The sequence below is a fragment of the Emydura macquarii genome, unplaced genomic scaffold (assembly GCF_026122565.2).
Source record: "Emydura macquarii macquarii isolate MOO-44397 ecotype Brisbane River unplaced genomic scaffold, CSIRO-AGI_Emac_v2 contig_2422, whole genome shotgun sequence".
NCBI classification, from domain to species: domain Eukaryota; kingdom Metazoa; phylum Chordata; order Testudines; family Chelidae; genus Emydura; species Emydura macquarii.
In genome coordinates, this window is record NW_027132559.1 from 38,041,676 (window position 1) to 38,054,254 (window position 12,579).

The 12,579-nt window shown below is 39.0% G+C and overlaps 1 protein-coding gene across 1 annotated transcript in view; it reads left to right on the plus strand.

Annotated features, from left to right (window-relative positions):
• Nucleotides 1-12,579, plus strand: part of LOC137162252 (macrophage mannose receptor 1-like) — a 108,925-nt gene that overhangs the window by 22,436 nt on the left and 73,910 nt on the right. The window contains exons 10-17 of the mRNA XM_067561855.1: nt 641-840; nt 1,998-2,125; nt 3,995-4,082; nt 4,994-5,138; nt 8,462-8,497; nt 8,601-8,764; nt 10,606-10,673; nt 12,297-12,397. Coding sequence (XP_067417956.1) covers nt 641-840; nt 1,998-2,125; nt 3,995-4,082; nt 4,994-5,138; nt 8,462-8,497; nt 8,601-8,764; nt 10,606-10,673; nt 12,297-12,397 — 930 coding nt within the window. The remainder of the gene's footprint in view (nt 1-640; nt 841-1,997; nt 2,126-3,994; nt 4,083-4,993; nt 5,139-8,461; nt 8,498-8,600; nt 8,765-10,605; nt 10,674-12,296; nt 12,398-12,579) is intronic.

The window sequence follows — 12,579 nt, forward strand, 5'->3', positions numbered from 1 at the left end:
AACTAGTGCTGGACATAAGTGGCCAAACAATTAGACCTATAGGGTGCTTAGGTGATAAATGAAGTAACTGCAAATATGTAGATTATTAGACTAAAATGGTCACATTGGGGAGGGAAAAAGTGTGACTATCAGTGTTCACATTTTGTGAGTTTTCTCACCATTTGGCAGAGATGGGCTCGTGGGATTTGTTAACATACCTATGCTACTGTTCTGTGTATTCCTATGGCACATGTCACCAAGACCCAGATTTTTAAAAGTATATAGGCATCGTTGCACTCAGTGTTGCAATGCCTAACCACTTAGAAGCCTAAATTTTACTTTCAAAAGGGATTTAGGCACTTTGGATCCAAAATCCCATGCATGATCGATGGAATTTAAGCTCCTATGTGCCTAAATCCCTTTTGACAGTGAGACTTCGCCTTCTAGATCAGTTAAGCATTGCAGCACTGAGCACAGCAATGCCTATATACCTTTAAAGATCTGGGCCCAAGTGACTTTACATCTGCATTAGAATCTCCATCCTTTAGTTTATTTAAAAAACAAATTGGAATGGAAACAAAAATTTAGAGCAGAGTCCCAAGTTCAGAGAAATATGTAATTGTCAATTAGGTTTTTAAAATTTCCTTTATGTATCATGAAGAACGAAAGTCAGGCTGTGTTGCCATGGAAACAGGAATTGCGGCTGGATTATGGGATGTTCTTGGTTGTGAGACGACAGCAAAATTTCTCTGCAAACAGTGGGCTGAGGGTGTGACACATCCTCCAATTCCATTACCAGCTCCTGCCCCCTCATGCCCTGAAGGCTGGCATTCAAGCAATTATATTAGCTCATGCTTTAAAGTAAGTATTAATCTTTCCTGCCTCATTCATTACACATCGTCCATCCCATGCACTGAGAGCTAAATTCTGCTCTCAGTTGTTCCATAACCTGCTTTGTGTAGCTGAATGTGCACTTTATAGAGATTCCTTTTAGCAACACTATTGTCAACCCCAAGTGTTCAAAAATTATGAATCAGGATTCCAAGAAGTCATGATATTAGCTTAAACTTCATGAATGTTTTTAATGTTGGGTTCTTTTTAGATTGGGTTCTTGTTTACAAGAATTTCTTCTCAACCATGAGGGCTTGAAAAATACTTTTCTCTTTTTAAATGAAAACTGAGATTTTCAACTAAACAAATTCTGTGGGACTCATGATAAAATCATGAGGGTTGGCAACATTGTCTCCATAAAATAATGTTTTACATGAGTAGGCATAGGAACCTGGCACCATTCCAAACCTGTGCAAGCATACAGAGTAAAAAAAGCTGAAATTAATCTCTTCTCTTCAAGGACTATGTAATTTTCTTACATTGTGTCACATTCAAATTATTACCTTGCTGATCAGATCAAATATTTTCCTCCTGCTCAGACCTCTTCCCCTAAGACTTAACCTTAATTATGGACTCAGTCCTGCAAAATGTTGAGCATCCTGGGCCCCCAATCCAGGAAAGCATGTGCTTAATGTCAAGAATGTTGAAGTACTGTGATGCTTAAAGTTAAGCACATGCTTCATTTCTTTGCTGAGCCAGGATCAGAATGCTTAGCACCTTGCAGGACTGAACCGTATTTCCACATCTCCCCTTTCTCCCATCCCTTAGGTTTTTGCTCTATTCATTTCTCAGTAATCTCCCGATTCTCATCCCCCTGGGATATTTAGACATAACCACTCTATTTTTCTTCACCCCTTTCAGTGGTCAGAGCTCCTATTAAGTTATACAGACTAGCTTTTTCCCTCTCTGATTGTGACAGCTTTTGCTCAAACAACCCAAAGTGAAACAATGGGTGCTAAGAATTAGGCATTCTGTAATCCATGTTCCCGTTGTTATTTTCCTTCTAGATATCCTTTTGATTTGGTTAGTCGGATTGTATGAAATCCCACTACTGAGAAAGTAGCTGCCCAGGGTATTGCTTGATTTTATTACATATAGTAGCTTATTGTGAAATATATCCTCATTAGATTTTTCTGAGAGAAGGAAACCAAAAGAAATCATGGTTTGAAGCTGAAGATTTTTGTAGAGAAATAGGAGGACACTTGATCACTATCAACAGTAAAGAAGTGCAGCATCTAATATGGCAGATGGCACTGTGAGTATCTGCAAAATATTTCTTCTTTCACTTTAATGGCATGTAGAAGAAGAATAACCAAAAAGCACTCTTGTATCCTATCTGAAATGGTTAATTTAAAATAAAAATCTGTTCATTACATCTTTCACCCAACTTATTTTTAAATTGCTGTATTTAAAATAAACACCAGTTATTGAGGTGTAACAGGTGTCTCAGAGTTCAGAAACTTGATATGCAAATGTCTGTGTATGGGTTGGAGATTTCTAAAAGTAGAACAGAATTCACGAATGATAATATATCAAATGTACAAACAATTGGAAGAGATTTATTTCCTGACTATGAAAAGCTGTTGTTGATTCTTGTTAGTGGGCTTTGTTTTGTTTTGTTTTGTTTTGTTTTGTTTTGTTTTATTTTGGAGATGTGAACACTAAAATTGGGCATCTAGCTGCTTGATTGCTCCCACAAATCAGGTAGTTAGACCGCTAATTGCTAGCATGTGCAGGTGCCAAATTGTGCCCACAAAAATTGAGGTCAGGGTGAAACTTCTTTCAAAAATCAGGTCACTTAAGTGTGAATGTTCTCTGGAAAGTAACTCTATTCAAATTATACCAACATCTGGTGTCTCCCAGTGACTTCATATCAAGTGATCTCATTGGCATATTAAAAGATGGTGGTTTTGTTTGTTTTCTCTTGTTATTTAAATTGACAAGCAATGGTGTACTATAAACTTATTTCTCCAGTTTAAGGTTGATTTACAAGTGGAAAAGAGATTTTTTTGGCCACTTTGTCCTTTTTAGTTTTATACTATAATGTAATATAATACATGTCTGATGTATTTGTTTTTTAATTTGCTTTTTTATTTTTGTTTTGCTTGGTCATCTATCTATCAATACATAGATTAGAAATTCAGACCTTGTCTACCCTTTTTTCCTGGAAGAATCTATGGTTTAGTGTGATTATAACCTCTTTGGGTCAGGAACTACTTCCTGCTTTGGGTTTATATAATACCGAGCACAAGGAGGCCCTGATCTCAGTCTGGAATTGTATGTGCTGCATTAGAAATAATAATGAGTACCATGAAAGTGAAACCTGAGCAATTGAGGAAAAGATTTTTAGTTAGTTAAATTGTTTTGCAACTCTTTATTTTGAGTTTAATTTTTGTTGAAATCTCTTAACCGAAACTCCTGACTTACAGCTGACAGAAAAAATCTCTGAGAAAAGTCAACACCCCTATGCACTTTGATAGAGGGCTGAGATAGCTCTCTTGAACTTCTCTGGTCCTTCAAGTTGTTCTTCATCAAACATAAGGATGACAAATAGTGATATTCCTAATGGGCCTGATGATCTGCTGTATTCAAGATTCACTTGAATCGCCATCAGAAGCTGATTATGGCACCCTGTCATTTGGACATTTCTGTAGTGGTTGCTAGCAGCTGTTCTAAACTCTGCTAGTTGGTAATGGTTCACAAAGAATTGTTTATGAGCTCAGAAGTGGAAGAAACCAGCATGCCTTGATCAAACCCCTTACATGGGAACTGTGACATATTTAGGGGTGGAACTGGTTCTATGTCCTCTGGAGAGATGGGACTGGTTTTTTTTTCCTATTGAAATAGCACAAACAGAGTGAATATGGGCCAATATGTCTATGATAGAAAAGAAGAAGAATACACTTTTCTGAGAGGAATAGCTCAACATACATCATGAAGAAACACAAATGAATAAAAACATATTTTCTTCCTTTGCATTCCTTTGTTCCTTTTATGAGATAACTTTATAAAAATTTCAAAATTTTAGAACTGCTAAAAGTTCTAAAATATCTTTTCTATTAAGTGCTTATATCATTGTCCTATTGTATACAATCACATATCTATATTATGTAATATATTTTAGGGACAAAGGATTTCTCTTCCAGCGTTTCTGGATGGGTTTGGTTTACTTGAACCCTGATGAAGGATATACCTGGATTGATGGTACTCCAGTAAGTATATTAGTTGCTGGTCAATAATTGTATTTCTGGCTCTTATAATATCTTTTTTATAATCTTTTCTGAGCCTTTTCTTACTCCCTTCCCATTCCCACCTAAACTTTCATACCTAGTTCCATAGCAGCACTTCCTCTGCAACTGCATCAAATAAGTGCAGTGATTCACAGAGGTTGTGATGGAGGAAAAGAATCACTTCATATCTTTCACCATAGCCACACAACCATAAAAACAGGAGTACATGAAATCTGAATCCCACAATACATTGGAATTGGAAAATGTCCTACACCACCTGTGTCCTAGTGGCCTTTCCTGCTGCTTCATATTGTGTGGGCCTGGATATCAATCTTGAAAGAAAATGTGGGGAAGGGAGTCTTGACAGTTAATAGGTTGATACCTGTGATCAAAGATAGTTATAATGTCCCACTAGGTCAGCATTTCTCCTCAGAGCAATCTGCTTCCCAATAGGGCCTATTCATGTCTGAGCCTAGACCATTAAAACTAGTCTGCCACCTCATGGAAGTGAGAATAGGCCCTGACCTTATCCTGGAGATGATAAAGGACTCTGACATAGGGGAAATAGAGTGCTTTTATAGGTATGTACTACACTTCCTCCTATTTTACACCATGTTACAATCCCATCCTTGCAGCCCTGAGTCATAGCAACCACCACTTGATGAAGAGGGGTAGGTACAACTTCTTCAGCCCTCAGTGTTGCCCTTTTCACCCATATGAGTGTCCCTCTGTACAAGGACTGTGTTGATTTATTCCACAACACACTAGCTCCTACTGACCTCAGAAATGAAACACTAGGGAAGATCAATCCCTGAGGCTGTTTGACAGTGCAGTTCACAGCTATTCTCCCTCATATAGAAGTAACTAGTAATAAGGCTGTGTTTCCACCATAGGTGATTTATGAAAACTGGAATGAAGAAGAACCCAATAATGACAAAGGAATTGAACATTGTGGAATGTTTGAGGGAAATCAAAAAATGCAGTGGAATGACCTCTATTGTGAACATTTACTTAATTGGATTTGTGAAATAAAAAAAGGTAGGACTACTGCTGTATTTAATTACAGCAATATAAACAAAGTACAGTCGGTTTGTTGGACTACTTAAAATTAAAAATAGGTGTGATATGGAAAAATCACTCTTTGTTTGAAAACACAGGAAGGAAACACAATAGTTAAAAAGTAAGGACATGAATTCTGATCTCTCAATTAAATTCAGAGATACAGAAGGTCAAAAAGGGTCCCTGTCATTTTATCTGTGGCTTTACTTCACTCTCCCCATATATTGAAAAGGTTTGCAGTGCAAGGATGCCTATCTCTTTAACAGGAGTATCATTCTTTCTTATCTCCTCCTTTACATGGATCTGTTTTGTCCAAAGGCAAGTACAAAGGAGCTTCAGTTTCCTTGAGCAAAAGTAGCTCTCTGTTTTATATTGTCTGAGAATATAATAAGGGTGCTCTGACAAGGAGGAAAAAATAAAAAGGTTGATTTAGCTTACACCAACATTGCCCCCTTTCAGCAGTAGAAAAGGTCATTGTGGTAACACAATATACCCCAAATCCCACTTTGTTAAGTGGCTCACAGGCTCCTCCCTCAAGGTCACCTGCTCTAGCACAACCCAAAAGTGAGTGGCACCACGAGGGGCTGGGTTATAGGAATAAATTACCAATATTGAAACAAATACTAAATAAAATAAACATTTAGCTCATTTTGACCCTGGTTGTGGGTAGACTTTCTGCCCCCCTCCTCCCAGCTGAGTATTTGAATGCATAAGCAGAGGGCATGGGCACCAGAACCTGTCTGAAAGGGGAAAAGCGGGAAATATCATCCAGGATACAGAGATAACTGGGAGGCAGGTTTAAAAGCACCTACTACCTACATCCCTAAAATAAAAGGAAAGTTGGGAACACAAGAAACTGTCTGAGGGTGAGGTGAGGGAGGGAGCAGCAGCTGCCCAACATGCAATGAAACCGCTGAACCCTTGAGATCCATCCTGATAGAAAGACTATTCCGGAACACCAGGAGACGTATTGGACTTTCACTTTAAAAACCATTTGTCATTTGGCGAATCAACGCTATCCTTCTAGTAAATTACTCATGACAACGATGAGTTCAAAGTCATCAGAATATTGGCTTCTGTGCACCAGCTAAGCATGCCCATCCTGTGCAGCCCCTTTTTAGCACTTTAAATGCTACATTTTGTATGGTGTGTGTTTTCAGTGCTCCATAAGGTTGGTGAGGAGGATTTGAGAAACTGGAAAGCTCTGATCAGTTCATCTTCATCATGGATAACCTATCAGAAATAAAATGAAAATAAGTAAACGTTGTTCTGAATAAGTATTATTGTTCTATCACTTTCCGATCACTGCAGAGAGAGGATAGCAGTTCTGTTATCAATTCCTGGATTTTGTAATGTTTTACACTTTTGTTTGGCTTTGGTGTGACCAAGGGACTGTCTTTTGTAAGATATAATGTTGCTCAAGCAATGTCTTAACATACTATTCCTTAAGGAAGGAATTGTAAAAGTGTATAAACCAGCATATAAATATTGTATTTTTTAAATCACCATTGTTATTTCTATTGCAGCACGGCCAGGGGAACTGAAACATAAATATAGGGAGAGCCCATAATTGCAGAGATGTTGGGACTAAAGGACTGGGTTTTCCTTCTTAGTAACACAACCCTCTAGTCTAAACCACTGTAATTTGTAAATTGGGAGCCAGATCTACCCGTATGCTTTGGCTTTTTTGCACTGCTCTAGCAATGTGAAGCACCTCTAAACTCATCTCAATTAATCAGTGGCTCTGGCTGCTTTGCACCAGCAAATCACCTTTAAAAGTTAAAACACAGAAAAAATTATTTTAGATTGCTACTACATATCTGCAACTCAGTAGAAATATCACATGAAAACAGCCTCTTTGGGTTCAATAGTTACTGTTCATGTATGAGATTCTGAGTAATTTTTAAAAAATAAGATAAAAAAACTAGGTTAAGAGGGAGCTAAGGCTAGGAGAACTTTAGAGTAATTTAGGGAAACTAGATTTCAGGGATATTGTAATTGTGTTCAAATCAAGCATTGCAAACTCAGGAAATTCAGAGGTTATGCTTACAAGAAAACCAAATGTGTTAAGGTTAGAAAATGTACAGTTAAGGCATCTAAACAACCTTAACTCTGTCCTGTAATGTCACCATATGGGGAAAAATATGAAAAAAACCTTAAAATCTTTATAAATCACTTTTATCTATATCAGGGCACACCTGATGACATACAATAAAAATAGGATTATTTCCTTGTTGTTATCGCTACAGGGCAAAATTAAGGTTATTTGACCATTAGAACCCAAACAATATCCTAGAAGCAATAGTCTAAAGAACCTCTGTTCCTCATTCATACTATTTCATAATATCTTCCCCTCAGCCAAAGTCAGAGAAGGAAGGAGGAAAGATAACAGCAGAAACAATGGGCCTTTCGCAAAATCCCCACAAGGCATACTAAAGAAAGTGGAAGTATTAGCAAGGGGTCATACCTGGACCTGTGACAAGGGACAGGATGGTTCCCTCCTCCTTGTCCACCTTCTAACCAGGGAGTTAAAGTTCTAACTGTTAGAATTTCTGCTAGAGTCAGGCTGTGGGGCTCTACATCAGTCTAGCCCTTACAACCTGTTCTCCTATGTCAGGTTTTGTATCACCTCCAGCCCACTCTGCCAATAGTCCCACCTTGTCTGCCTCCTTGTTACTTTCTCAAACAATCACCTCCATGACTTCTCCCACCCTGTCCTCTCCGCTTGGCTTGACTTCCCTGAACTCCTTTGCAAGGTGCCCACCTCTGTCCCTTGAAGCTCCTCTTAAAAAACCACTTTTCTAACAAGAACCAAACCATCAAGATAGCATGAATCAGTGAGGAGACAGAGATTTATTTATAATATTTATGAAAAATCAGGATCATGGCAACATCAGTGCTGACCAGTGCCTGCAGTGGCTTGCTCTGACCCCTACTATATCAAAGAATGTTAATGAAATAATTAATTACAGTCTAAGTAGGAACATGATGTCTGAACCCATGGATTTCACCTAAGGAAATATATTCTGAAGCACATTTAAAGGTAGCTTACAAAGTGCGTACTTATTGCAAATCCAGTACTTTATGGGGACTTGTGTTTTCTTCACATGTAACTGTTCAATGATATTATTCTAAATGATAAATATATTTTATGTTAGTCTTGTGAAGTACATGTCAAAAATCAGTACAGTTCATAAGATAATAGTTAGTTCCTTTTTTTCTGCAAGTCATTGGCATAAGATACTGCACAAAATAAATTTTCTTGAATGAGATATAGTTCATGCTGATATTTTGTTTTTCAGGCACAGCATTAAAACCTGAACCAAGTACCAAGTTTGGTAGGTTTCATTCCCTCTTCCCAGAAAAATCTAACTGTATGATGAAAATGTGTACAGTACAGATACAAATGCAGCATATGTAACTTCTTTATTTATCTTTCAGACTATAAAGTCACTGACGATGGATGGGTTATCTATGAAGACAAGCAGTACTACTTCAGTACAGAAAATGTCCATCTGGAGAAAGCTTGGGATATTTGCAAGAAGAAGTTTGCAGATCTTGCTGTCATTGACAGTGAAAGTGAACGGAAGTTTCTATGGAGATATGTAAGATCCAAACATATTGATTCAAAAATATGTTCAACATAGTGATCAGAGACGCCCCATACTCTGCTTCTGAAACTTTGGAGAGAGTGCAGTGAGTCCCTTCGTACCTGCCCTGCACCCCTTAAGACGTTAATTGTACATTAGATCAGCATAGTTAATGCATTACATTTACATTTGTACCTACGACATAAATTAGCGTCTTAACAACCAAATTACAGTGCAAAATAATGATTTCCAAACTGTGCTGCTGTTCCACTTGATAGGTTCAAAAGTTCCAAATATAATAAGACTTTGGACTGAGTCAGGCATATGGAATTAGGCCTTAATGGCTCTAATGAAACACCATTTGATATTGATGAGAATGCTTCAGGCATAAGATGCAGCAAAGCAGCTGAGGACATAAAGGCAACCATCCAGATAAAAGCCCTGGCCTGCAATCTTATTTTAGGATTTTATTTACTTTTGGTGGGTAGAGAAAAGGCATGTGAATGTTGAGAAGAGAGATGCTGCCCCAGGCTGTATTATCTTTTCTGTCTGTACTCTGCGGAGCTCAAGGGCAGGGAGAAGATGATGTGCATCCCTGTTCTGTCATCCCATTCCTCCCTCCCTGACTGTTCCTGTCTAGCTTTCTACCCGTAGCATGGACCTGATCATGCTCTGCACCCATGGGATCCAAAGAAGGGGAAAACAGTGTTCCATACCCAGGGTAGCCACCTGAAAATGCCAAGGTCAGGGCAAGCTGCAAAAGGAGAGCAGATTCTCCTAGCACTGGTGGATGGTGCCGAAGCCAGACTTCCCAACCCACCACAAACTGTGCTTCTGATTCCCCCAAACCGGTTATCAAGAAGCCTGTATATGAATACACACAGCCCCCTCTACTGCATTTCAGTCTCTGGCTCCCAGTCAGCCACTAGGTCCAGTAAAGAGACCAGTTATTTAAACTCTATGCTCTTTACTAAAAAGGGTCCCTCTGATTCCAAAGGACACAGTACCAGATCAATATATGTTTGGATCTTACCCAAAATACCACACTGCCAGCCAACCCTTTAGTAACTAAAACTAAAGGTTTATTATAACAGAAAGGAACAAACAATAAGAGAAATGTTAAAGGATTAAAGGAATCAGATGCATACAAATGATTTGAAAGTCCATATACATCAGGTTTCTAGAAGAATTGTGGAGTTTGCAGGCTTGTATAGTCCCTCTGGTATACATCCAGTACTTGGATGAGTCTCAATCCTTTGTTTCACAGCTTCAGTTCAGTTGTAGATCAGCTGATCCAGAGGTAGGTTGGTAGCTGAAGCTGAATCCTGACTGAAGAACAGAATGGATTCCTAGGCCTTTACCTTATATATCCTCTGGCCCTCGCCATGCTGCTTGTGGAATTTTACAAGAACCAAAATGGAGTCCAGAGTCACATGAGCAAGTCCTGGTGACTCATTAGGTATATCCCTGGCTTCTCCCCGTGGGCCATTAAACAGTGCGCCATTATTGTTCTGCAGCCATCCTGTCTGGGGTGTGTCTCAGGCAGCACAAGTTGAAATACAGATATATCAAACATATCCATAACTTCCATTACACATATAACACATGAACATAAACATCATCAGCTTACTTAGCACATTATAGCCTTTCTATCAGTACCTGACATTGCATATATTAAATTAATTATTATGCTTTTTAAATACTGATGTCAAACAATATACTAAATGCTTCCCCCCCCCCCCCCCCAATCCAGCCAGTGTGACAAACAGCACCACAGAGGTGGCTGAGTCCCTTCTATTTTTCTGCTAAGTATAAAAAATAAAGTTTTTAATCAGTGTCATCTCTTCTTGTTTTAGATTTACACTAAAAACAGAATGAATTCCTATTACATTGGCCTAACTGTCAGCTTTGATCAAAAATTTAGGTAAGTTAAGAAGAAATGTTAAAGCTTGTACTGAGTAATGAATGAGCGCTCTTTAGCACTGCTAGATTTGAGTTTATTACATATTCCATTTCCAGGTTTGCTAATTCTGTTGCAAAAATTTATTCTAGACTTAGTTTCAGCAGAAAAGTCTGTGTGGAAATGCAGTTTTCCAGTGTTTTAAGAACAAAACCTTTTCTTTTTCAATTTCTGAATTTTGGGGGGAATGTGAGTGAGTGATGTCAGTGTGTTAAAGTTCGTCGGTTTATTGATTTGTTTTATTTTGTGTTTTGTAAAGTTTTTCCTCCAAAAGATGCCAAGCTCTGCAGATTCTTATTCTTGTGGTTTGTACCCCTTGCTATGGACGTCCTCAGTATGAGAAGTGTGATTTCCTTTTTTCCAAAAAGGACACTCATGCTGTCTACATGTGCTTTCCATTTCATCAGCCTCTCCCATCAGTTCAGCAGGAAACAAGGACAGTCTGCAGCATGGCTTTCTCAGGATGACCAGTGGGCCACAGTTTGAGAATGACTGTTTTAGAAACATGCTTGGAAAGGGCTTTCTGGAAGGGAAGGGAAAAGAGGCGCTGCCAGTGTCAGCTCCCTCATTGGAGCACAAAGAGATGGGGCAGTCAAATGAGGTGTTAGAAATAAGTTCATTCTTCCACACCAGCACAGGGTGACCAATCATCCTGCAGCTGGATTCTTTGTCTGCTTCCTGAAATGACTACACAATGTCCCACAAAATAAGGAGTCGGGCGGAGAGGAGGGGCGAGGGGGAAGGCTGCCCGGCCGGGCTGCTGTGCTCCACACGGGACTAGGAATCGGGAGTGGGCCGCTCCACTCCGCGTTGGGCTCAGGGAGAAATTGAGGACGGGGGGCTTGGGGCTGGCTGGCGGGCAAGTGCGGGGGGGCATGGAAGGAGCAAGGCCAGGTGGGAAGGGGCCTCGGGAAGAAGGGGTGGGGGCCAGCCGCAGGGCAGGGTTGTTTATCGATAGCTTGCAGCTAATTATTGAATTCAGAATTTAGTTAAATATGTTGTTTTAACTGTCTACGACTTCCTGAAACAGGCTATTTTGTTACAGAATGAAATTAGTGCTCTTGGTTACATTAAAAGGATTTATTTATTTTAATTTTGCCATGTCCCATGATATCCTGCAATTGAGATCGTGCTTGTCCTGAAATTGGACTGTTAGTTGGTCACCCTAGTCACGTCAAATAGAAAGAAAGCACATGAAGATCAAACTTACAGTGACATGTTCCCACCCAGCATTAAATATTGAAGGAACAAAGAGATGGCTGGCACGCTGGTGAGACCTTGAGGTTTCAGCCTTTCTCAGGTTTTGGGGAAGGGCCTGTCTTTTACTATATTTTTGTACAGAGTCTAGTAAAATGGAACAACAATAAGATTGTGGCCTGAAGGTGCTACCACAATACAAAAATTACATTAGGAATAATAATAATGAATAAAGACTATATCCGCTGATTAATGCACGGGACTTTCACCATGTAACTCCCACTTTTATGAATGGTATTTCGCTTAAACTTTTTGCCAAATGATTCCTGTAATGCTAAAACAATTATGAGGCTACATACTCAGTAGCTATTGTCATATTGTTTCTATTAGCTGGCTGGATGGAACCCCAGTGAACTATGTAGCCTGGGCCCCAAACGAACCCAGTTTTGCCAATAATGATGAAAACTGTGTGGTCATGAACAAAGATTTTGGTGAGTAACATGACAATATTTTTGAATGGATTTTTATGTTAATATGGCGCAAAATGTATATGAAAATTTTGCCTCATTCCTCTGTGTGTGCATGTGTGTGTTCAAATCTAAGGTTAAGAAATAAACAGGTATATAACACACAATAATAGATTTTCATGAAAAATGTGTTGAAAGGAGGAGCT